This window comes from Megalops cyprinoides, chromosome 4 (genome assembly GCF_013368585.1).
Source record: "Megalops cyprinoides isolate fMegCyp1 chromosome 4, fMegCyp1.pri, whole genome shotgun sequence".
Lineage (NCBI taxonomy): Eukaryota > Metazoa > Chordata > Actinopteri > Elopiformes > Megalopidae > Megalops > Megalops cyprinoides.
Genome location: NC_050586.1, coordinates 4,677,170 through 4,700,647, shown reverse-complemented (window position 1 = coordinate 4,700,647; position 23,478 = coordinate 4,677,170). Strand labels below are relative to the sequence as shown.

The window sequence follows — 23,478 nt, the reverse complement described above, 5'->3', positions numbered from 1 at the left end:
CAGAGGGGTCCTGTACACCTCACCTGCTGGTCTTGGATGGAGAGAAGGTGAGAGGGCGGGTCAAGCGCACACTAATGCTGAAATGCTATTCTTATGGGAGACTGTGTGAAGCTGCCTTAGCTGTAGGGAAACACCGAGAGGACACTGGCTGGTGTAGCATTTCAGGGTTCCTTTCAGGCTTTCGTTTTCACCTGACAGAGCGGGCCTGAAGGCCTTCCACAGGGGTGACCTCTCAGGCGATTATAGTATCCCTAGTAGCAGGCTTGAACTGCAATCAAATGCAGAACAGCGTTACGGCACTGTGCAAAGACCCTGGCCCCCGCGTGAGGAGACGACCTGAGCGCCTGTTCGGACGCCAGGGGGTGACATCACGCCGCACGCTCACATACGGAATTTGAGCGCCATCACTTGCACCCTGCCCACCGGGTCCTACAGACACTCTGCGGTCGGCGCAATCAGACGCGTTACATCATCACAACACGCCGCTGCCTCCCTCCCGGGGCCGCCTTCCTTCCACAGTATTTGAAGTTTGAAGAAAAGCGATGAAGGGAGCAACTCGACTCGCGCGCTGACGTTTGTCAAATAACGTGTTGCAGCTTTGTGCCCTCCACACGTGGCCTTGCGCTGGAAGTCGCTCTGGGTAAGAGCGCCTGCTAAATGCATGTAATGTAAGCTGCTCCTCTGCAACTTTGCGCCAAGTTTCCCGATTACAATAAACATACATGGTAACAATGAGGAATCTAAATATTCTCAGTTTAGAGCGCATCTGCTTACATTTATGGAGCCTGTGTTTGCGTTTCCCTGTGCCAGCAGGGATTATTCAAAAATACAGCCCAACCTTTGGCTGCTCGCTAACAGGGGGAGCGAAACTCCTGGCCTCAGACGAGCGGAATGCTAGCTCTGTCAGACGAACACAGAGCTGTTTAAACACAAAGGAGCCCCCGACCACTCAGGAACGTGTAGCATTAAACATCAGCTGAGCGTTCGTGTGTAAAACATGCCGCGGGGGGGGGGTGGGGGGCTCGCGTGCCACCCCAAAATCATCCCGAAACAGCGTCCAGGATGGGACCGGGCCCCCAGGGCAAATGTGGAAGATGAGACGCAAACTGCGTTCAAACAATGAATCATGTTGCAACTGTTAAAATAAACCCTGAAAGCCAAACTGCGAAAACATTATGCTGCAGAGCTCCAGAAAAACCTGAGCTAATCTCTTTGGACAGTGTTACGCAACAGTCAGCAGTAGAAGAGCTTCTCAGTACAGCAAACACAATCACTGGGGCAGGTCACTTCGCCCTGCCGCTAAAACGAGGGACACTAACACACATGAATATCAGGAGAGCGGTTTGTTTTAGTGACGAAGGCTCCGGAGAGGACCCGACCCTGGACCAATTGGCAAAGGAGGCTCCCTGGAGAAACCTAGGCAGAGGTCTGGTGTGAAATCGGATTTAGTGAACTTGTAACGATCCCGGCCCCAGGAGAAATTCCATCCAGGCCCTGGCAGGGAATCCTGATTGCTCATACACCTCTTCCCGACAGTGCGGTGAGCGGACAGGAATGCACAAGAAATCTCCCCCTCTCGCTCTGCGGTTTTCCTGACCTCAACCGTGTCCATTCAATTAACAGCAATGAGACAGCTCTCCAAAGTGAACTCTGTATTGACCATAGTTTGACCACAGTTTTACATTCATGGTCATGCTGCATGGTTATTTTATCTACTGTTCATAATGACCACAGCAATTGGTCTTGAGCTTTAAAATGGATTCGTTAACGGGGATAAATTGCTCATAAGGAAATGTACGCTGACCAAAAGTGTGACCGCAACCTGAAGAAACCACTCTGGTGATGCTCAGTGCCCATTTCAGTGGCTTAACAGAAGCGCGCAAAGCAATATATAATTTCAGCACAATCCCACCTCTTGTTAAACACGTTGTAAATAGTTTGAGTTTCCTTTTCATTTAAAATGCCGGGCCAACCGTTACAAACCGTTAAACGCAAAATTAAAGCCTGTGTAAAATAACATCTCACTAAGGGCGCATGCAGATACCAAAGAATCCACGACATTCAGTATTATCCTCTGAAAAAATGAGAAACTGGCAAATGTGAATGAGGTTGTTGAAAACCAGACCACGTCAAAACTACACAGCAAACACTGGTCTTTTTCTTCTGGGTCCAAACAGTTAATTCATTAAGCACCATTAGGAATACTGTGCCAGTGTGAGTCATAAATATATAGTGTGAGTTTTGGGGGGAAAAAAAGCCAACTGTAATTTCAAAGAGCAGTGGCCTTTTTTCGCTAATATTCCTGGACGTTTATGTGGTCTTCTAAATCTGGACAGAGCTCAGTGACTGAGGAACAGAGCGTGGATTCAGGCATAGCGCTTGTCGCCTTTTTGCTTCTGACCGGCTTTTGTGCGAAGGCCGCTATAAAAGAGAGAGAGGGACAGAGAGGCAGCGCTGTGCTGTAACGGTAAACATGCGTCAGCACCAGCCGCGAGAGACGGGCGACAAACAGGGCCAGCCCTTCAAGGAGCCCAGACACGGGCGTCCAGAGGCCCCGAGCACCAAACAAGCAGCCCAGACACGGGCGTCCAGAGGCCCCGAGCACCAAACTAAGAGCCCAGACACCGGCGTCCAGAGGCCCCGAGCACCAAAAACCTTTCTTAAGAAGGCTTCGTTTGTGACATTAAGAAGTAAAATCGGTTTAATTTAGGCCGTGGATTAACTGTGCCCAATTTGAGAGAGGGGGCTGGAGGCCTTTCAAGAAAAGACGAGCACACACAAACATCTGCGTTCTCCGGTGACTGCAGTCTGGCAGCTCGAACTGAAGTTTACTTTACAGCACACTGGTTTGCCAGTGAAGCTGTCCACATATCAGGTCTAAACAAAGCACACGGCATTAAAAGGAACTCTGATTAGGGGTAATCTGGGAAGAGTCTCGCGACGTTGCAAACACGTTGGATCACTAATTGTACCGGCTCCAGAACGATCATTTTACACCAACTGCAACACTTCGAAGGACAGCACTTTGACTCACATTCAGCAGCTCGTGAGAGTCAGAAAGCGAGAGGAACAACTGAAGCTCTGGAGATACCTTAAAGACCGTTAATCCTCATTAAACAGATGAAGTAGCGGATCGAGACCCAACACTAATCGCCGCCTGTTTGAGGGACGTGGCCAGTCGGTTATGGCAACATGAGGCCAACAGACGCTGTGGAAAACGATGTGTTGGGGTAGACCGTGGTGGTGAACACAGCATATCGGGTTACGGCATCAGTTTTTCCAGCGCTGGTTAGGGGAAGCCACGTCCTTTCCCACCCCTCCCCCCTGTACGTGTGAGGGGGGGAAGTTTGGGTGGGGGGGCGGGGGGGTGGAGTAAACAGAAACTGCTTGCTGTTAGAACAGACCTGTCCACCCGGGTTCGGTCCAGGATCCATTTTCAGAGTGAAGGACTCTCCCTAGCTCAGAACCCAAGGAGCAATCAGCCACTCATTAAAGTGCAAAACATGATTCTTGCAGTCCGAGGTTACATCACACGAAACTGCAAGCCCCCTCATGTATTCCTGGACTTCCCCCCTCCTTCTCTTATGCTCTGAACATCTTTTTGTGATACTGGAGCCTCAGTGCAGGCTCTGACACAGCACTAATGAGCTGTATCATATTTTCAGTCTTTTCCTTGGCTGTTTGTTATTGCAGACTTTGGCATGACGGTTTCCAGTTCCATAATCAAAATCATAACGTAATGACATCTGCCGAATAAGCAACAGCTATTAAGCACTTCTTAAACAGTGAGGTTGAGTGGTAAAGAGCAGGACTCATAACCAAAAGGCTGCTGGTTTGACTCCCTGCTGGAACACTGCTGTTGTACCCTTGGGCAAGGTACTTAACCCACAACTGTCTCACTAAATATCGACCTGTATAAATGGATAAAACTGGACCCTATGTAAGTCGCTCTGGATATAAACGCCTGCTAAATGGCAGTAATGTAAATGTTTCAGCAGTGTGGCATAGTGGAATGGAGCAGGGCTCATAACCAAAAGGTTGCTGGTTTGATTCCCTGCTGGGGCACTGCTGTTGTCCCCTTGGGCAAGGTACTTAACCCAGAACTGTAATGTAATACACGGATAAAGGGCAGGGACCTGAAAGCACTCCTTTAAATGACTGCCTTATGCTGAATGCTTAATTCAGGCCAATACTGATGCTATTTTCACCCTGACCACAGTTCCGTGGTCACATGACAGGGTAATAGTTCTACTGTTTTAGAGAATCTGAGATGTTTACATCACGTTGTTATTAGCAGACGCTTTTATCCACAGCAGCTTACATAGGTTACCTACCATCCATTTATACAGCTGGGAATTTATTGCAACATTCTGGGTCGCTCAAGTGCCTTTCTCAAGGGAGCAGCAGCAGCACTGGGAACCTTAAATGATCTGCTCCGTACCACTACGCCATGCTGCTGCCTCTCTGAAACAAGCAGCAAATGCTGGGAAGTCTGAGACAGGGGGATTGAATGGTGGACAAGCCATCATACATATACAGCTGGATATTTACTGAGGCAACTGTGGGTTAAGTAACTTGCCCAAGGGTACAACAGCAGTGGCCAAGTGGGGAAATGAACTGGCAACCTTTTGGTTTAAAAGGTTCTTACCTGCTTCTTAAACACAATGCTACACTATGCTACTACACCAACCAAGAGTGAAGTCTGAGGCTGAGGCCAGTCTTTTGCAGACAGAATGCCAACCCAGCAAGTTTAGTTACTAAGTTTAGTTCAGATACTAACAAGGTAAACAACAGCCATGGATAAGCCTTGGGTTTCTGGACACAAACCTTTTCTCTGACAGAGCTCTGATTTATTCTAGCCAACAAAGCAAAGAAATTTCTATGTATTTCTTGCCTGGAAAAAGTCATAACTCATCTTTTTATGAAAACTGAAATTCCATGCAATTGCTTGTACATGTTATTATTCCCTGAGGTGTTAAACTAAATCAGGGCTAGAAATCTCTACACAGTAAATAAAATAAATTCAGATTAAAAAACTGCAATATTTAACCATAAACCAGATTGATTGTATATATATCGTCATGCTCCAAAATGTAAGTGTAAAGGAATCGTTTAAAGGAGCCTACAGGAAACTGTATAACTGTACTGACCCCCTGCATGTTGAAAAAATATCCACTGCAACTGAAATGTCTTGGCTCTATTTGACAGTCCATAAACAGACAGCTATACTATAGTGCAACACTAACTGAAGTAACAAATGGAGAAATGTTCCAGGCCCTCTCAGGTCAGCCACGACCATCAGTGCTGAACCTTACCCTGGGCTGAACCTTGCAGCCTGAACCAGACACGTTCACCCCGATCCCGTCCTCCTGACCCAACAGTGCCGACAGGATTGGGAAACTCCTGACACCGAGGCCGCACGTCGAAGCCCCGGGCGTTACCCAACCCGCTGGCTGCCATGGAAACACGATGCCCTGGGGACCGTGCCGACAGAGAAGCCCTTCGAGATCACCTAAGGTCTGCTCAGCCTCTCAGGCTGGCACACCGGCCCCCACCTCTGTGCCATCTCACATCTGCTGCCCAAACCACACTGGGAGAACCAGTAAAGCAAGGGGCTAAGCAGGGAATAAAACTGAGCTAAGAGACCGAGGAATCTGCTCATTCTGTTCCAGCCTCGTGTTTTGCGTTAGGAGCCATTACGGGCCGAGCTGATAATGCCTGATGGCAGCGCCGTCAAAGCCGGGCACACTTGGAGCTGTTTAGGCCCCAAAAGCTGCAGACAGTTAGAGGGCGGCTGGCAGGATGAGTAAGCAGCAGTGACATTCTGGATCTCCCAAATAAAAGCCAGCTGAACAATTAGGCGGATCAAGGGCCGGGAGGTTTGAGGCCGACGTGCTTTATGGCTTAACACGATTTCGCGAAATGAGCGCCTTCTCTCTTCTAAATTGGCGAATCAAAATCGCGTTAATTGCATTTTTTTAATACTTATTAGAAATGGCTTTTGGCACAAATGGGTTGAATTATACTCCGCATAGGCACACAGGGACTAGCTCTTGGAATAAGTGCCGTATTAGCAAACATAACTGTTAGGTTATCAGCCATACCCGCAAATCAATAGCAGACTGAATCACACATGATTTTGTTTTATTCAGCAATTGGGTGACAGGATGCAACCTTGTCCAGCAAAAGCCTTGAGGGGAAAGCATAACCATACAGGTCAGCTAATCAGACGATAATTTAACAGTTTATGCTCTGAATATGTTCCGAACCCGTGATGAAACCACACTCTAATGACCAGTGCCATGACTTCCATTACTTGTCAAGATAACTTTAGAGCCATTATGAAAAGGACTGGTACAACCTTTTCATAACAGGCTGAGGTCTGTGTAACAGAACAAACTCACTGCTCAATACATTTGACAATATTCAGGGGTGATTTACCGGGAGAGAAAAACACCTGAAACGGCAGGTGATAGGCCTGGTTCTGACGGACGGGACTCACCTGGTTGAACCTGCGCGTGAAGGCCACCACGTTGGGCGCCAGGCTGTGCTTCTCCTTCTTGTTCCACCCGCAGCTGGCCAGCTCCTGCAAAAACGAGACCCACGAAAAAGTGACCTTAATGACCCTTTACAGGTGACTGGAGGCTGGGGACACAGACATTACGACAGGGTTTGTGACACGTAAACAATACCGCTGAAGCCGAACGGCGGAGCGTTTTCACTGACGCTGAGCCACGTGGCATGGCTTCAGCACCCGTTTGAAGCCTGGTAGCCTTAAATCGATACTGACAGCGAATTAAACAGAACACATGGAAACTGTTGAAAGGTGGAACTCCCGAGGACCGATGAAATGGTTTATTTTTCTTTTTTTCCAGCATTTGAAAACAGCATACTCCTCATGACAGCGTTGAGAAATGCAGATTGATTACCACAATGCTACTAAAAAAACAACACTGTCAATCAGCAGTGTACACAGTTCAAATAGCAGAGGCAATAATAACTGAATAAACAAACATGCTATATTCTCCTTTGTATTGCTCTGCACAGACCACACCACACACACTGGTGTTGCCCTATCGTTGGCCTCTCCAGAAGCTTGGATCGACCCACTGCTTCAGACATTAGCAGTGATGGCCATCCAATCACAGCCAACCTCTGGGGGGAAGAAAAGAAAAGAAAAAAAAAAAACACTTTCCCCTTATTGGCCTGCATAGTTGCAGTACATCACTGTCACTGTTTGACTACCCCCAATTACAGTGTTTACTGTTCATGTCAAACTACTGAAATTGCTTTAGCAACCGCCCCCCCCACCCCAACCCCCACCCCACCCCCACCCCGCCCCCAGCGTTGCAAAAGGCCTTTAAAATGTGCTTCGCAATCCAGCGATGTGCCTGCAGCTTGCAGCACTGGCTAATTCTGTTTCACCCCCCGTTTTATTAGGATGGCACATGGCACAGACACAATGGAGCAGCTTCCATCAGTCCTGCTGGCCAGCAGCATGTTCTCATAACAGCCCAGGAAGGATCTGTGTTACAACAGCTCATAAATGGCCACCGGGAACAAGAGAGGGTCCTGGAAGAGATACTTACAGAAAATATGAGTCCACTAATATTATCGGCCATTTAACCACAAGCTGAACGACTGCAATCGCCCTGCATAAACTGCTGATGGCTCTGGTCTTACATTACGAGGTTCGAGGTGTAACATGGATGGAGAGAGAGAGACACCCTAGAGAGAGTACTTCCATCTTTCAGATGGGGCATTAAACTGTGGCCCTGTCTCACTATGGTCATTACATTACATTGCACTTATTTAGCAGGCGCTCTTATCCAGAGCGACTTCCAGCACAAGAGAACAGAAGTGTATCCGTTCAAGTTCAATGAGCAACAGCGTCAGGCCAGGCTAACAACACTCCCAGGCCCAGTGAGTGCATGCACAACGCCATTGAAGCCCTATCACAGGTTATCTTGTGCTAATCTGAAGCTAGACAGACTAGGAAACTATGGGAAGTTGTTAATTACATACGCTACCGTATATCTCAATATCATTAAAAAGCTCATAGCGCTTATTTTGAACACTAAGGGTTCTCCAATATCCTGACCAAATTATATTTAAAAAATTTCATCTGCATTTAATAGGTTCTTGGCCAAAATATTCCATTCATAATCTTTTTACACAATAAAATTAATGCACAAAATATAAGCCAGTGGTCAATAGTTGAGCTGTTTTCATTGTGTTCATCTGAATCTCAGTTACAGATAAAACAATAAACCACTGCGAATAGCTGACCAGGGCTTTAAACTCGGGGAACATTACTTTAAAACTGCAAATGTTCTTCTAATCTAATGATGGCTTATGTCTAATGAGGAAAGCTTAGTCATTAGAACCTAACTGTTTACTGTGGCTTTCCATTCCTTCAGTTGTGCCAAAAGAATAGTTATCAGGTTGCAAAATTGAAATTACACTTTACTTACATAATGGAGAGTCACCCAAAATAAAGTCGTAGTACAGTACTTATTTAAGAAATATGAATTATGCATGTTAGAGATCACAGCTTGTATTAAACGGACTCTGTTTTTGAAATAGAAGACAATCCATACATCAAAGACACAGGGAAGTAGGCCAGTTGTAGCACTCTCCTCTCTTCACAATGAAAGCTCTGTGCTTTTCATGGCCGAACCTTAAAGAGATCCTGTGAATGAACGCTCACAGGACCAGGGACAGTCTCGTATTTGGCTGCAATTTCCATCGCTACGAATATTAATGGAATCTTTTTAAAGTCCAAAATATTCCGAATAATAATAATAATGAAGAGAAGAAAAAAAAAAACGTTCCACTCCTGACGGCCCTTGAAAAGCTGTGAGCTGGGAGAGACAGAGACGGCAGTCTCCTGCCGAAGAGTTTTCGCAGGAGGGGACGGAGCGTGCCACTCGCCGCCCTGCCAGGAAATGGAGTGTCTTTGAGGACACCATGTGGTTGCAATTGCTGAGGAGAAAGTGCTCCTCGAGATTCGCAACACCAGGGAGGTGTAAAGGAGCAACGCATGCCTTTCGTGGGGAATTCAGTGACCCCCTTTTCAATCCCGCCCTTGGATTCTCACGGGGGACGCCCTGCGGTGGATGTCGCCCATTTATACAGCTGGATATTTACTGAGGCAATTTTTGTGTACCTTACCCAGTGGTACAATGGAAGTGCCTGAACCAGGGAATCGAACTAGCAACCTTTCACTGCTGGCCCCATTCCTACCCTTCCTCCAGTATGCACCCACCAAATCCCTCATTCAAAAAAAACAAACAATAGCCTTGAAAATCTTCCACACCAAGAAGCGAATTTGACTAGGTTTAAGAAACAATTTGTCTCATTATATTATGGTAAATGGGGTCCTCCTTGGCCAAGGGCACAACAGCAGTATCCCAGTGGGGAATCGAACCGGAAACCTTTCGGTTTTACGAGTCCTGCTCCTTACCACTATGCTACACTGCCACTACAATGTAACATTTACTCTTCTGTCATCACTTTGATTTCACTCAGGTCACAGCTGAGAATTACGTGCTTCACTGAAAAATCTTTTGGTCTGATTTTTTCCAAGTTCACATGAGGTAATAACGTTCATGTGTGTTTTAATATGTTTGCTTTTTAAAGTGGAGTGTGCACGATGCAGAGTGGAAAAGCAGATGGAAGCACTCACAAGCCTATCCTCTTCAAAGGGATATCGAGCATAGCCTATCCTAATCTGAGGTTGCTGAGGTAGTCTATCCCCCTTCGAAGGGGTTTCTGAGACAGCCTATATACACAATATAACAGTTTAGTTAAACGTACAAAATGTTTCTGCAAGAACCATGGAACGGCAACTGGACTTCAAAGACACTGTTACGTAACTACTAAGGGTAGGATTTAAAGCAAGGACAAATAAAATGTGCCATCACATACTTTCACAGATATGGCTGATCCACATATATATTTGAAATGAGTCATGAATGTAGTAGTTAAGCAGTTTTTACAGATTTGTGTGCTCAGTATGCGCAATGCCTTTGAAAGTATGCGTGAATATTGTAGTTATGAGGTAATTAAACTGTAATTACATGATAAGTAACATTGTTTAAATAAAAAGTCATAAACATAAACATAAAACATAAACATAAACAAATATTCAAACATTTTATTAAATGGCCATTCCTCTTATTTTAAGAAAAATGTGTTTTGACTCGCGTATCTTAATTACCCTCTGAAATGGTTGTTTTTCCATTGCTGGGAAAATGGAGGGCAGAATAGCAACTTAAAGTTCAAATGCTGCTGTGCTCCTTTCACCATAACTCTACTTTCAATGGAAAGTTTTTTTTGCTTTATTACAACATGTAGTTTACCCCTCAACAAATCTTTTTCTCTCTGCTTAAGCAATAATCATCCACATTACAAAATTCAATACCACTTTACGGCTCTGATATTTAATTTCAGAGTAATTGGTACTTTGCTCTTTGTCTCCAGCCACAAGACCCTCTGGGGAAATTCACGTAACTGCAACTTAACATTGCGGCGGTACCACATTTCTACCAAACACACTGCCCTCTTGATCCCGAGCTGTAAAGAGCAGCCGAAGATTCAGGGCTTGACCCCGTTTCCGTGTGGCTCGAGTCACTTTCACCAGACCTCACCAGCTGAAGATCGGCCAAGTTCTTTTCCGTGACACAGCGAAGACAGTTCAGGGAGAGAGCGTTTCTCCCCGCCTCTCTGATACCTGCCGGTGTTCGGCGGCTTCGCAGGCAGCAGTGACACTCACATGCTCACAAACTAAACCCCCAAATGCACAGTGGTTTCAGCCAGGCACTTTGGCAGGCCCAACATCCTGCTAATGTCGTTCCTGTTCTGAGGATACGGTGGCACTTTCAACACGACCAACGTTATTTAGACAAAGTTTTATGCTGTGACTCACGTCTCTCTCGTGACTTCATTTAAAACGCCCCAAGAGGCTGCTGGGATATGTGGCTTCCAACACGCACATGATGACAAGCCGCGCAAGAGGCTAATTTTGTTTTTATAGAGCTCCGCTTCGGTGTCTGCTGTTTTTCATCTTGCACAGGGTGATGACAGTTCTTAATTTGTTTTAAATTAAACTCTATTTTCCATTTCTTTACATAATTCACTGTCTGCAGAGAAGCCCTCTCGAAATAATCAATTTATAGCTCTCCCAGAAAAATTCATTCATCAAGCGTCTTCACTCAAAACAAAGGCATAAAGAGTGATTTTTCTGAGCTTTGCTTACATAACACTTCCCTGCCTAATGAAGTTTCTGTATGTTGCCTAGCAACATCCACGAGGTTAAACTTTCAGTGGCAGTATTTATAGGGTGCAGAATTACTGCTGTGATTTTCAAGCCTACTTTCGGTCCTTTTTATCATGATAATATAATTTTTACAGATGTTTTATGATACACAATACCAAACATCTGCCCTTGTGTCATTTAAAAAAGTTTATACTAATGTTTATTCAATGATTTTTCAGTTATCTGTAAAACAGCTGTAAGGAGGATGGAAACACATGCACTTTTAATAATCGCAGTTTCAGCGCAAATTTGGTCTGTGCCTTGAACTGCTCACACTTTGACTTATGTAAGAGTGCAAAATCAACAGATAGTAAAATGCTGTGAAATCTGTACCATGCTGACCATAGGTATGCCACCAAATGGGGGGAAACTCTTCACTATAACTGTGGCAGGACAATGTGACCACCTTTTGGAAGAGCCGTTCAGCCATGGTCCTGACTCGCTGAGGTTACAAGCGATCCCAGAGCCCTTATTGCAAAGAATAGGCAATTCTCTGGTGTTCTGGCCAGATTCGCCATCTGGCTCTCTCTGTCTGGCTTTCTAATAACCCTACAACTTGAGTGCCCACATAAACCCTGAACCCTCCAACCACTAAGCATGTGACGAGTGAGGAGCTTGGCGCTACAGACTGGCTCCTCCTGAGGTGAGTCACAGTACTAACATCGTTATTATTTTTGTTATGATTATCAGCTAATGCACAGAAGCACCCTGACAGTTATCAGTCACACTCCCAACATTATTCTTGTTAATAATAATAATAGTAATAATAATAATAATAATAGTATTATTATTATTATTATTATTATTATTATCATTAATAACCTGCAATGCACAGCCACATTGACTGCTACTGAAAGCAGCCACTGAGGCAGAGCAGAGAATGCAGCCAGGAGCAGCAGAGTCAGTGCAATTCGCAGACCGAGCTGTACATCACTGACTTCTGAAGTGGGTTTTAAAGCTCCTGAACTGCACTGACTGCGGGCCTCAGCCTTAAATCACAGGCCGCACACAGGCTTTTCCTGCCTTTGATTGCGCGCTCGCTTTTCGGCCCGCCGCTGAACACCGAGCACACCCGTCTGCAGTTTCGGCTCCGACCGCGGGATGCAGGGCGCTGTTTATTCAGCCGTTTGACTAACGGGGAACACAAAACAGCGGCGGATTTACGGCCGGCGTTTAACGACTGTCAGACGGTGCTGGAGCTGGCGTGCGTTTGCGGCACCGCGCCGCACACGAAGCACGCAGAGTTCGGCTGCCGGCTCAGACCCCCCCTTTTTCCAGGCTTTCTGGGTAACTATCATTAATGCGAGACAGGGGACACCATTCTGCGGTGAAAGAGACTGAATTTTACAAACTCAGAAAAAGAAAACAGAGTCAGCATTTCCTTGTCTGACCAGCACACAACGGGAGGGATCCCAACTTCAGATTTTTGGGGGGGGGGGGTTATTCCTGGGCTCGCCCCCCCACTGCTGGCCTCCCCTTGCTGAAATACCACAGGCAGCTACGATTTCACCTTCAGCGCTGTTTCCATTCCGGAGAGAGTGCGGGTGCACACTCAGCAATGTAAAGCCGGGCTTAGCGCAACACAAATACAATTAATATCACGCACACCCAAAAGGGCGGAATTCCTCTCCGTCAGCAGAATCGAAATATTCCACAGGACACCTCGGACACCTTGGCTCAACGTACAGAATGAGCAAAAGAAAGAAAAAAAAAAAGATTTATTTCAGCAGTGAATCAGTCAGGCTCCCCCCCCCCAACCTCCCCGAAAAAAAGTTCTTTGAAGTCAGGTTTTCACGGAAACCGACGTTTACAGAGCAATCAGGCGTTTAAAATTTATTGAATAAGAAGCAAAAATACATGACAGCTACGTCTTTTTTCTCTCCCCTCGGCGATAAATAAAATGGAAACTCACACTGAGCTGAGGCGGATGGAAACTATGGAGGAGGAAGATTAAATCTTGGATTGCCAGCTTGTTCCTGCGCCCAATTCGGCCTCAGATTGACGATTCGAAAACAGACTCGCGGCTTGAGAACCGTCATCGTAAAACACCTGCGCTAGCTGATGAATATATATTCCCCCTGCAGATGCATTCTTTAAAATGGATGGGACAGGAACAAAAACACCGGCGGACATTTAACAGAACATTACACTTAGTGTGCAGGAAGCAAGCGGGCCTGACGGGTTGTAAATCTTATTTTCTGTTTCTGCCCAGCAGGAAGGCTCGTTAGAGCGACCTCATCAGCGCCTCGGTGCTCCTGCTCCTCCTAACAGGGAGGGGTCAGCTTTTCTGATTAAACAAATATGAACCCTAATTTCAGTGTTTCTGTGGAAGGCTCCCCAGCCCTGCAGCCTTTATGTAACCTTTTGGTTTTCTAAATACACCAATTATGGCAAGTGGCCTGCATTTTAGCCATAAAGGCAGAGAAGAAAGTTCCAGACATCTCTGTAAACCCCTTTTCTAGTGCAGCAGGTATGTTTTCTTTCTCATCTGTGAGTTCAGCTAAAAGCAGAGCTCTGTGAGGGACAAGGCCACAGGCACCTTTGGTATGTCCAATGGAAAAAATTTTAAGTGCTTCACCTCATCGTTATCATCTGAAGTTATCTAAAACAATCCAGGGAGAGTGTTCAGTTTGATGTACTAAGCCCACCCAGGCCAACCGATGACATATAAACGCTCGGTATGGCCAACAAGAGACTTTCCCAGGGTTTTATTTCATCACAGAACCGCACTTTTAAATCAAGCCACAAAGGAAAAGTGCAGTATGACAGAAACAACTGACAGGCAGTAAGTAAAGAGCCAGGGACACATGCCATTCCATCACTTAATGCCTGCCACACACACTATTCTGCCTAATATTAGTGTTGATTTATGAGAACTATTACACTCTGTGGTTAGGCTGAACTAACCTAACATCTCTCTTAGTGACCGCCCAAGTAATAAAGAGACATTAAATTAGAGTCAGGGCTAGACAATACACATCAGGCGTGTAAAGACATCCAAGAAATTAAGCAGATATATTGTAATACACACATGTATTCACGCACATGAACAGCGAACACATACACCCACACATGCATGTGCACAAAACAGGCACATACACAAACATGCATGCCTGTGTATTCCCACGCACTCACTCACGCACTCACTCACGCACTCACTCACGCACTCACTCACTCACGCACGCACTCACGCACTCACGCACTCACGCACTCACGCACTCACTCACTCACTCACTCACTCACTCACTCACTCACGCACTCACGCACTCACTCACTCACTCACGCACTCACGCACTCACGCACTCACTCACGCACTCACGCACTCACGCACTCACGCACTCACGCACTCACTCACTCACTCACTCACTCACTCACGCACTCACGCACTCACGCACTCACTCACTCACTCACTCACTCACTCACTCACTCACTCACTCACTCACTCACTCACTCACGTAATAGCAGTGCACTTTAAACCAAAATCAGGGCAAAAAGTGAGTTTAACGCCCTTGAGTACCTTTTCCTTATTCATTTGATTAAGCCCTTACCCAGAGCGGTGCACACAGCTTATGCACTGAAGCCATCGAGATGAAGTACCATGTCCAAGGGTGCAACTGCAGTGCTGAGGCTGGGATTCAAGCCCGCAACCTTCTGGTTACAAAGCCAGCCTGCGCATCACTGCTCCTCACCGCTGACCCCGTCTCCAGGGCAAGGCAGCTGCCTTTCTGCCACAGCACGTAAATCTAACGTAAATACAACGTGAGGACAACGAATATGAGCTCTCCTGTGGCTTGGCTGAAATGAAAACCATGCAGACGAGATGTCTTGGCTTTTACAGGAGTGTTGAAATACTTGTTCGTTTAGATTATGTTGCTGGGAAAAATGGGAACGCTTAATTGTGTCTACTTTTCTGACAGCTCCGAATATGAATTGCCGCGGATCGTTTCTAATAAGCTCAAGTTAAAAATGTATTTTTTATTTAGCTGAAGCTTCCAGACATTTTTCCATCTTCCAAAACTGCCCTGTTCTCTAGAAACAATGTGGAAAAAAAGGGGTTCAATGAGGTGAGATTCAAGCCTTGTTCAACAGGGCCAGGACCCATCATGATGAGAGCTCTGTCTGACAGTTACGTCAGCAGCGGTAGGGGTCATACAGAGTGGCCACACAACACAACACAAGACGAAGCAACACAAGACACCAATCAATTCTGAGATTTACTTTCTCTGGCCATAAAGTTTACAAATCTCATCAACAGTGCACTCAAGCATCACTGCATATACACTGTGACTGTCTCCATAGTCAGTCTGTGTTAATGCAAATTTAATGTAAACTGACAATGCCTGACCAGACTGTAGCTGACTGTAGCCGAGTGGCTTCAAGGGCACCTAAAATGGTATTATGGGAAAATTGTTGGTGGTTTAAGTTTCAATTTTAATCAAACAAGTAAATCTACCTGGAATTTTATACTGACTGCAATTTTTGATGTGTCTGAAAGTTAATCCTAGGAAAGCTGGAAGCACACACAGTTAATAGACTTAAACGCTGGTTTAGAAATGCATGGACTGTCCAACCAAACTGTATTTCTGGGATTTATTTTCACCATTTGGTACTGTTTTAAACATTCAAAAAGACAGACTGCGAAACTGTAACACAGTGACAGTTTCGATACCGCTCGGCCAGAAATGTGGAGTTCATAATATCCTGCCGTCACAATGGACCGGTCAGACAGTTAGCTTTCCCTCTGTCAGCATGGGAAGGACGGGAGCGAATGCTAATTGCTAGCCCCAGCAAAACAAGGTCCTCACATGCAGGCGGCCTGCGATAGGCACCAAGGGGGAAGCCCTGGGCACACCCAGGTGAGGGAGTAACTTTATCCACATCCCGAAACCCAGACAGCCAAACCTACCCGGTTCATCAGTCCTCCCAGCAAGGTGCTGGGACTCATCTTCAAATGCTTGCAACCGTTTCCAGAGCACTTAAAAATAAATGTCAACTTCCAATTAAAAAACTACAAGTCAAAATGATGCCTGTGAGGTAAACTGCTGATATTTTATTTTTTCATGTTAAAAGTACAGGCCTTTGACATTTGACTGGCAGGACAGTTTCATCAGCACAAACAGAAAACAAACTGCTACGTTTACACCCCTGAGCAAAATCAAGAGAAACTGGTAAAAAAAAAAACACTGACAGAAAAGGTTATCTGTAGGATGCGAGGATAATCATTTTAAAAAACTGGAGGGGGTATTTTTAACTATGTTCCCCCTAGAGTTTGTACGAATTTGTATGGGTAGCATAACGGCTTAAGGATTCGTGCACACAGCCACAAGGTTGTGGGGTCAGATCCCCGGCGGGTCAGTGCTTTTACAAAGTAACTTAACCTGAATTGCTTGATTAGATCTGCAGCTGTACAAACGGATGACATTTCAATGTAAGCGACACTGCCCTGACCGAGGGTGTTAGTTAAGAAAATACACAACGCACCATCAGCTATCACCACACAGGAGCGCTGATGTTAACCTGCAGGTGCCAGCGTGTTTTCCTCTCTGACTTCATACTTAATGAAATCATAAATTCATTGCTCTGCCTCACCCCGCATTATCTCCTGACCCTCCTGCTAGCGGTTCTGGAATGACGCACAGTCGGAGATGATTCCCGCTACGACGCCGGAAACCAGCCCTGAAAACGGCGACCCGCACCAGACCGAAACCCTCCGGTCGCATCCCTTCCCCTCCCGCACACTCCCACCTGCTTTGGCCACCCAGTGAAGGTGAGAGTGCACCCCCTGTATCTGCTGTGCTTCTGTCAGTCACAGGGTGTGTAGGACTGGAGCAGTCTCAAAGAGGAAGCCAGTGGGAGAGGGACACAAGCTCGGCGGTGCCCCATGGTGACAGATTTCCACTGTCAGGAGACCTGCCTCACCTCAGTCAGGGGTCGTCGGTATGGAAACGGCTTGTTGTGTCTGACCGGGCGTTTAAGGTCAGCCCCAGAGGCGGAGGAGGGGTTTCCTTAATACACAGTGATCCAGGGGAGAACAATAAGAACACGCCCTCACTACCGCTACTTCCTGTGGCCACACACACACACTTCTTCCTACCGGACTCATTACAGTAAAATGCACCTGAACCCAAACGCAAATCATTCTTAACACTGCACTTTCACAACAAGAGAACGGACATATTTTTTCACTCGACAGTTCTTTAAATATTCCTTTGTATTGTAGTACATGTGACCTGGACCTGGGCTCTGTTTCAGCCCAGACGGAGAGAACAGAACCACAGACTCTGGATTGCAGTAAAAGAACTTTATTCTCTGTTGATGCATGCTGACTGGCTGCTGTGTGGGTCACTGAAAATAAAAGTTGGTTAAATTTTATAAAGCCAATGCAGCTCTTTGGACAAGTGATAACAGCGCTATTTCCATTTTCTCTTCTACGAGGAACACATATCTGCTCTCTTAAAACACAAGCCTCGGACTGACAGAAATATAAAAAGGATACGGCTGCCCCCTAACCCTCACATGTCCCCTAGTGACCATGTAACCCCTTGAAACTGGGATAAGAAACCCCATAATGTGTGCACTCCTCCACCTCCCAAGCTCCTTATTGGCATACTCACCGCAGGGGGCGGAGGGATACTGAACTAACTAAACCGCAATGAACTGGTGCATGCTAGAACAGCAGCAAAGACCACTACAAGGTAACAACTCATTATTTGCTGACTATTGAACTCATAAAGGCCAGTCATTCATTTATATAATTAAAGCAACACATACTTAAAAATCATTTACAAATTAATACTTAGGTTTCAAATCCCAATGAAAAGCAAATGCTTTTTCGCTAGACTGAAAATACCAAATACCATATAAAATACCTCATACACCTAGTCTGACAAAAAAAAAAAAAAAAACTAAAAACTCAGACAAATTCTTCAAACATATTTCCTTTTTTTACCTTTTTTGTGCAAATGGATTAACGTTTGACCTGAAAACTCTGACAGCAAGGATACAGACACAATTCATTTCTCTTAAATATCCAGCAGCACTTTGGCCAGACTGCGAAAGTCTTCAGATCTGAGAGGATGACTGATTCTCACCCTTTAGTCCCACTGACAGAGTCTCCCTTTCAGAACACTGGCCCATATCAGCTGGCCTCCAAGCCAACGAAATTCACGAGGGAATAGCGGGCCTACAGCCATCACGGTCTTAACCTGATCAGCATTCCTTTCACGGCACTCCAGCTATGCGGAGGGTAAAAAAAAAAAAACGATCACACCAGCTCCGTTTTGGAATGAGGTGGTATATATTCACTGCATATTTACTATAAACAAAAATCAGATACCAAAATACGTCATACGCAATCCGAAGTACTGAACCCTGATCATAATCACCCCTTCCAGGACAACAGGCACTGTAAAGGCTGTAGTGCTGAAGGTCAAGCTGAAGGTCACTGTACCCCAACCCTCTCACCCACCAGGGGCCCCTGACTGCACCCCCCTTGCACACGGGTGCTTGTTCATTAGAATGTGGCTCAGTGAATCACTGCCTCTCTCTTCACTGTGCTAAACGCCACAGGACAAGGTCAGCAGTGCATGCAAATACACAGCGTTTCCCCTCCTGCCATAAAAACGGGTAGCGAAACTGCCACGTCCCCCGAAATCACAGACGCGCTGCTGCTCTGTGTAAATTACTACCACGCTCTCTCCCAGTCCCACACACCTTCAATCATACAGGGGAAAGGGAACAACCTCAGTGAACCCTAAATCACAAGCACAATTGACCATCGGCTCCAAGAACGGAACTCATGAGAACGCCAAGGCCCAACTTTCTTACCTCTGGCTGTATAGCTTTGAATACTGGGGCATCCATCAATGTAATCTGGCTCTGCCAAAAAAACAGAGAGAAAAAAAAGACTTTATAAAACACTTATCGTCCAAATAAACGTAAGCGTTATTGCAGAAGTGCACATTTTTCCTTTTATGACGAATGCCCAAAAGCGATCTGAAAGGACAGCCCTTCATAAACACATTTTTCTCACTGACGTTTAGGACTCGTGATGCACTTTAAAGTTTCACCCGAAGGTCCTAAAGGGCCACGGGGCGTCCCTGATCACAGGACATCACAATGCTCTGATCTGTCACATGACCTGGGTCGTGTGTCACGTGATCTGCCAAAAACCTCTCTGGCTACTCACGGCGAACTCCTCAGGCGTCACCTTCAGCACGTCAAACACGACAGCATCGTAACTTTTGGCGTAGTCCACACTCCGCCCGTCCAGAGACTCTGAGCTGCTGCTGCCCTGGAGACAGAGAGAGATGGACAGACAGGCAGACGGACAGACAGTTAGACAAGCGCATGCAGACAGGCAGAACTCACAACGTCCAAAGGTCAATCGGTGCGGGGCTTAGCCAAATCCCCAGCAGAGAGACGGATAACGGAGTTCATATCTCCTGTCACTTTCCATCATATTTTACACAGGATAAAAACAGACACACTATTTCTGGAATGCCATTACCATTGACGTATCCTTTAAAATGCCAAATATAATCACTGCTATTGTCATTTTTTGTATCATATTATTCAACTAACCCAGGCAACATTTAAAAAAAAAAACTCAAAAATACGAAACACTGAAAACAAAGGCTGTAAGAAAAGAACGCTGCCTTTTAAACAGCAGCTTTTAGCAGTAAATCTGCTGTCTGTTATCACATTGTGTGGGAATGACGAGGGCAGGTGGGGGGGGGGCGTGTCCCCTAGGATCACACGCATGGGTGCAGTCCCTCATTTTGTCGCTCCTGGGGTGATGGCACCTGCCTTAAAAAAGGGGATCACAAGTGTGTCAGCTGGGGTTCTTCCTCCCGCCTCCTGGATACAGACACATGGCATGGATGGTGTTGTGAGCAGTACCGGAGAGAACGCTCCGGTAACACCGCGGCAGGCTTCTGTCTGTGCCCCACCAGAGACACGCCTCCTGTGCGTATGGATCAGGCGTCCCTGTTCCTGCATCTCAGCGTGGCGCGGCCTGACCCGTCTCGGGTCCGACCCCCGTCCCCGCGTGTGCGGGAGCCCCAGGGGAATCCCTGGGCAACGGCAGCGTTCTGCGCGCGTGCGAGTTACAGAGTGCGTAACGCTACGCAGTAGGGAGGCTGGGAAGGGTTTCTCAGTTAACAAGGTCAATAATTCAGCCTGGGGCTGGAAAGTTAATGCAGTGCTCCACCGTAAACAATAGAGCATCCATCAATGCACACTGCCGTGGCACCACGTCTGGGAAGGAGAAGGGGAAAATTGAGACCCTACAGACGGCACCTTGATTGAGGCTGACGAGGGCAATATGTTTACAAATGGCTTTGCAACACTGGCGAAGAGAGCTGGGAGGGACCAATGCCTGCAATACAGACTTCAGGTAACACTAAATAACACTGTAGGCTACACAGCGGTGTTCCTCGACAGTGGCATTAACAAGGCTTTCGTAAGACTCACAAAGCCACCAATCACAGGATGCCAAGTTGTCATGTTGAATCTGACTGGTCAGTCAAACAAGCAGACAAGACACACAAGCGCTGTCCGCGTGGGCCGTGACGACAGCGCAGGCAGCGTGAGTGGGCGTTCGAGCGCGGGGGCGAGAGAGCGGTCACTCACCTCTGGAGTGGCGGAGGTGACGGTAACACTGGCCATAAGCCCATTCCTCCTGTACATGCCTGTGGCCAGGCGGGGGCGGGGCTTGCACCGCAGGCCTCAGCTGACTGACACGCATGACCTCTCATCCATCCCTGCAACAGAACAGGAGCGCCGATGACGTCACAATGACCTCAGCAATGCATCTCACAAGCAGCCACATATCACCATAGGCACGGAATAACCTGATCAGACCATTCCTTTGACAGAACAGGTAGAGCAATTTCACCACGGGAGCTAGACAGGTATACAGTCTTGTAGAGTCCTTTAGAGTCCTTTCATTGTATCTAACACTCTGGATGTCCAAGATCACATTGTGTAAATCCATTCAGGACACCATAATGGGCAGGTCTTTTAATCAAAAGTAACTTATGGGGTTTTATTCAGTCTACAAAATAAAATTACATGATAAATATAGCCTATAGAGCTTCAATGTACAGCAGAAAGTGGGGGATTTGCTTTATCTCGATTTACAGACTGTTATAATGGGCAAACACATGGGTTTTCGCTCACATTGTTACAGATACTTTGGGTTGATTGAAAATAAGCTGAGCTTAAGTAATGCTTTATCAGTGTGTCTTGGGGACGTGTTAAACTTTCCCTGATCCCATCATTAGATTCAAACCAGCGCTGATTGATTTTCCATAAGAGGAACACTGAATCGCAGGTCCCTCCCTTCAGTGGAAAATATCGAACAAAGGCGCCGAGAGGCCGCCAGAGCCCCTGATATGTCCCAGCGGCTCCTTACGCAACCCCTGCAGCCGAGCCATTTAAACGGAGAGACGCTCCTTTCACCCGCAGGGTAAGAAACACCACAACCTGCCTGTCTCCACCACAGGAGGAACACACTGGAAAGTATGTGATTTTTACAATGGAAATGCACACTACTACACACACGCGCGTGCATGCATGCACACACCCTCACAAACATACAAACTCTCACTCACATACAAATACACACACACACAGACAGACACACAGACACACACACACAGTTATAAAACACTAATGTTTTATGAAACGGGCCTGTGCCAGGTTGGAACTGTGAAAGAGTCTGAGCAGTACTTTTACAGACAGAGGAGATGAGAGGAAGGATCCTTTCTGAGTGGCTGTGGGATTGTGTTAGTAGCCCCAACACTTTTATATATCTGCCTGGTGCTTAATCATTAGTGTCAGATTATCACTGCACACTGAACAGAAGAATGGATCTGATCCTCCGACAGAAGCTTTCAGAGCGCAGTGAAATATTTCCAATTATTTAGCGATTGTCAGCAAACAGTATAATTACAGTATGTTTTTTTTTTTACTGGTTTGATTTGCGTGACATGCATTCAAAGTCACAGTGATTCACACACACACCAGCAGAATCAATGAAATTCAACTGAGTGTGATCTGCCTGACGCAGTGAGGGAAAAAGCACCAGTTTGGTTCTGCATTCACAGTGCTGAAATGCCCCCTTGAGTGAAAACAGGGAACTTTGTGAGAGATGTGAGAAAGTAAAGGACAGTGGACAGTTATTTAAACTGTACCTATACTGGGAAATGCTACACAAATGGTTCGGATGAGCATAATTTAATACATGTTTTTGCCCAGTTCCAAATTCATGCAGCTCTCCACAGGTCACAATGCAGTGCAATACTGCTCAGGTATTATTCAAATGCAGTGTTGCTTAGCCTGCTGTTGAAATGTTGATATTTTTCAAATGCAAATGAGTTTTTCAGCACCAGTGCAGATTAAATAAAATAATCTTGGAAAATCCAAACAGCATTTCAGATTTTTAAAAGAAATGAGAAGGTTACTTTTATAGTGCAACTTTTTTAGAACAGGTTGTTCTAAGCCTGCGACAGTTAACAGCCATTATCGTGAATGTAACCTCTTTTTCTCAGATACACCCATGCGCTCGGGCCTAGTGCCTGGTTTCCCTGGCTGTTTTGCAGTACTTTGACCCATAAATATTTCAGTCACACCCCAAGCCCCTGGCCAGCCCTGGATATTAATACTGTAGTTCTGCTAAGAGATCAATACCCCATTCCTCAGGCTGATGCTGTTAAACTAATAGCTCCAGTATTGATTAGCATTTATGCTGTTCCAGTATGCCACATATGACTGACTTAAACATCCATAATTCAATTACAAAGCTATTTGTCAAGGGATTAAGTGTGAAATGATTCAAACCCACACAAGAGGATCCAGCATAAGTCTTCTTTTGTTAAACACCATTCAGGAGCTTTATTCTCTGAGGGACCTGGGCGCTCGCATTTTTAGTGCTTTGATGGATGTTTACTGAGTGCCTGGTAAACTACTCTTGCCAGAAGTTATATTACCCAGATAACGTCATAGAAGCATTTACAGCTATGTGGTGTTCGATACACAGAACCGTGTCAATGACTTCTGTGCCACTAGGAAAATAAAAGCGTGAATTACAAAATACAACATGTATCTGAAAACGTTTGGTCTCTTCAGCTCCTAATTTTGGAACTAAAATTCAG

At 46.0% G+C, this 23,478-nt stretch overlaps 1 protein-coding gene across 4 annotated transcripts in view; it reads right to left on the bottom strand.

Annotated features, from left to right (window-relative positions):
• The window catches only part of ralgps1 (Ral GEF with PH domain and SH3 binding motif 1), a 169,528-nt gene that overhangs the window by 111,444 nt on the left and 34,606 nt on the right, over nt 1-23,478 (bottom strand). For all 4 annotated transcript variants that reach the window (XM_036526326.1, XM_036526329.1, XM_036526327.1 and 1 more), the window contains 4 exons: nt 20,954-21,084; nt 19,509-19,613; nt 19,148-19,198; nt 6,503-6,586 (listed from right to left, as the gene is read on the bottom strand). In XM_036526326.1, the coding sequence (XP_036382219.1) occupies nt 6,503-6,586; nt 19,148-19,198; nt 19,509-19,613; nt 20,954-21,010 (297 nt within the window). In that variant the 5' untranslated portion in view covers nt 21,011-21,084. The remainder of the gene's footprint in view (nt 1-6,502; nt 6,587-19,147; nt 19,199-19,508; nt 19,614-20,953; nt 21,085-23,478) is intronic.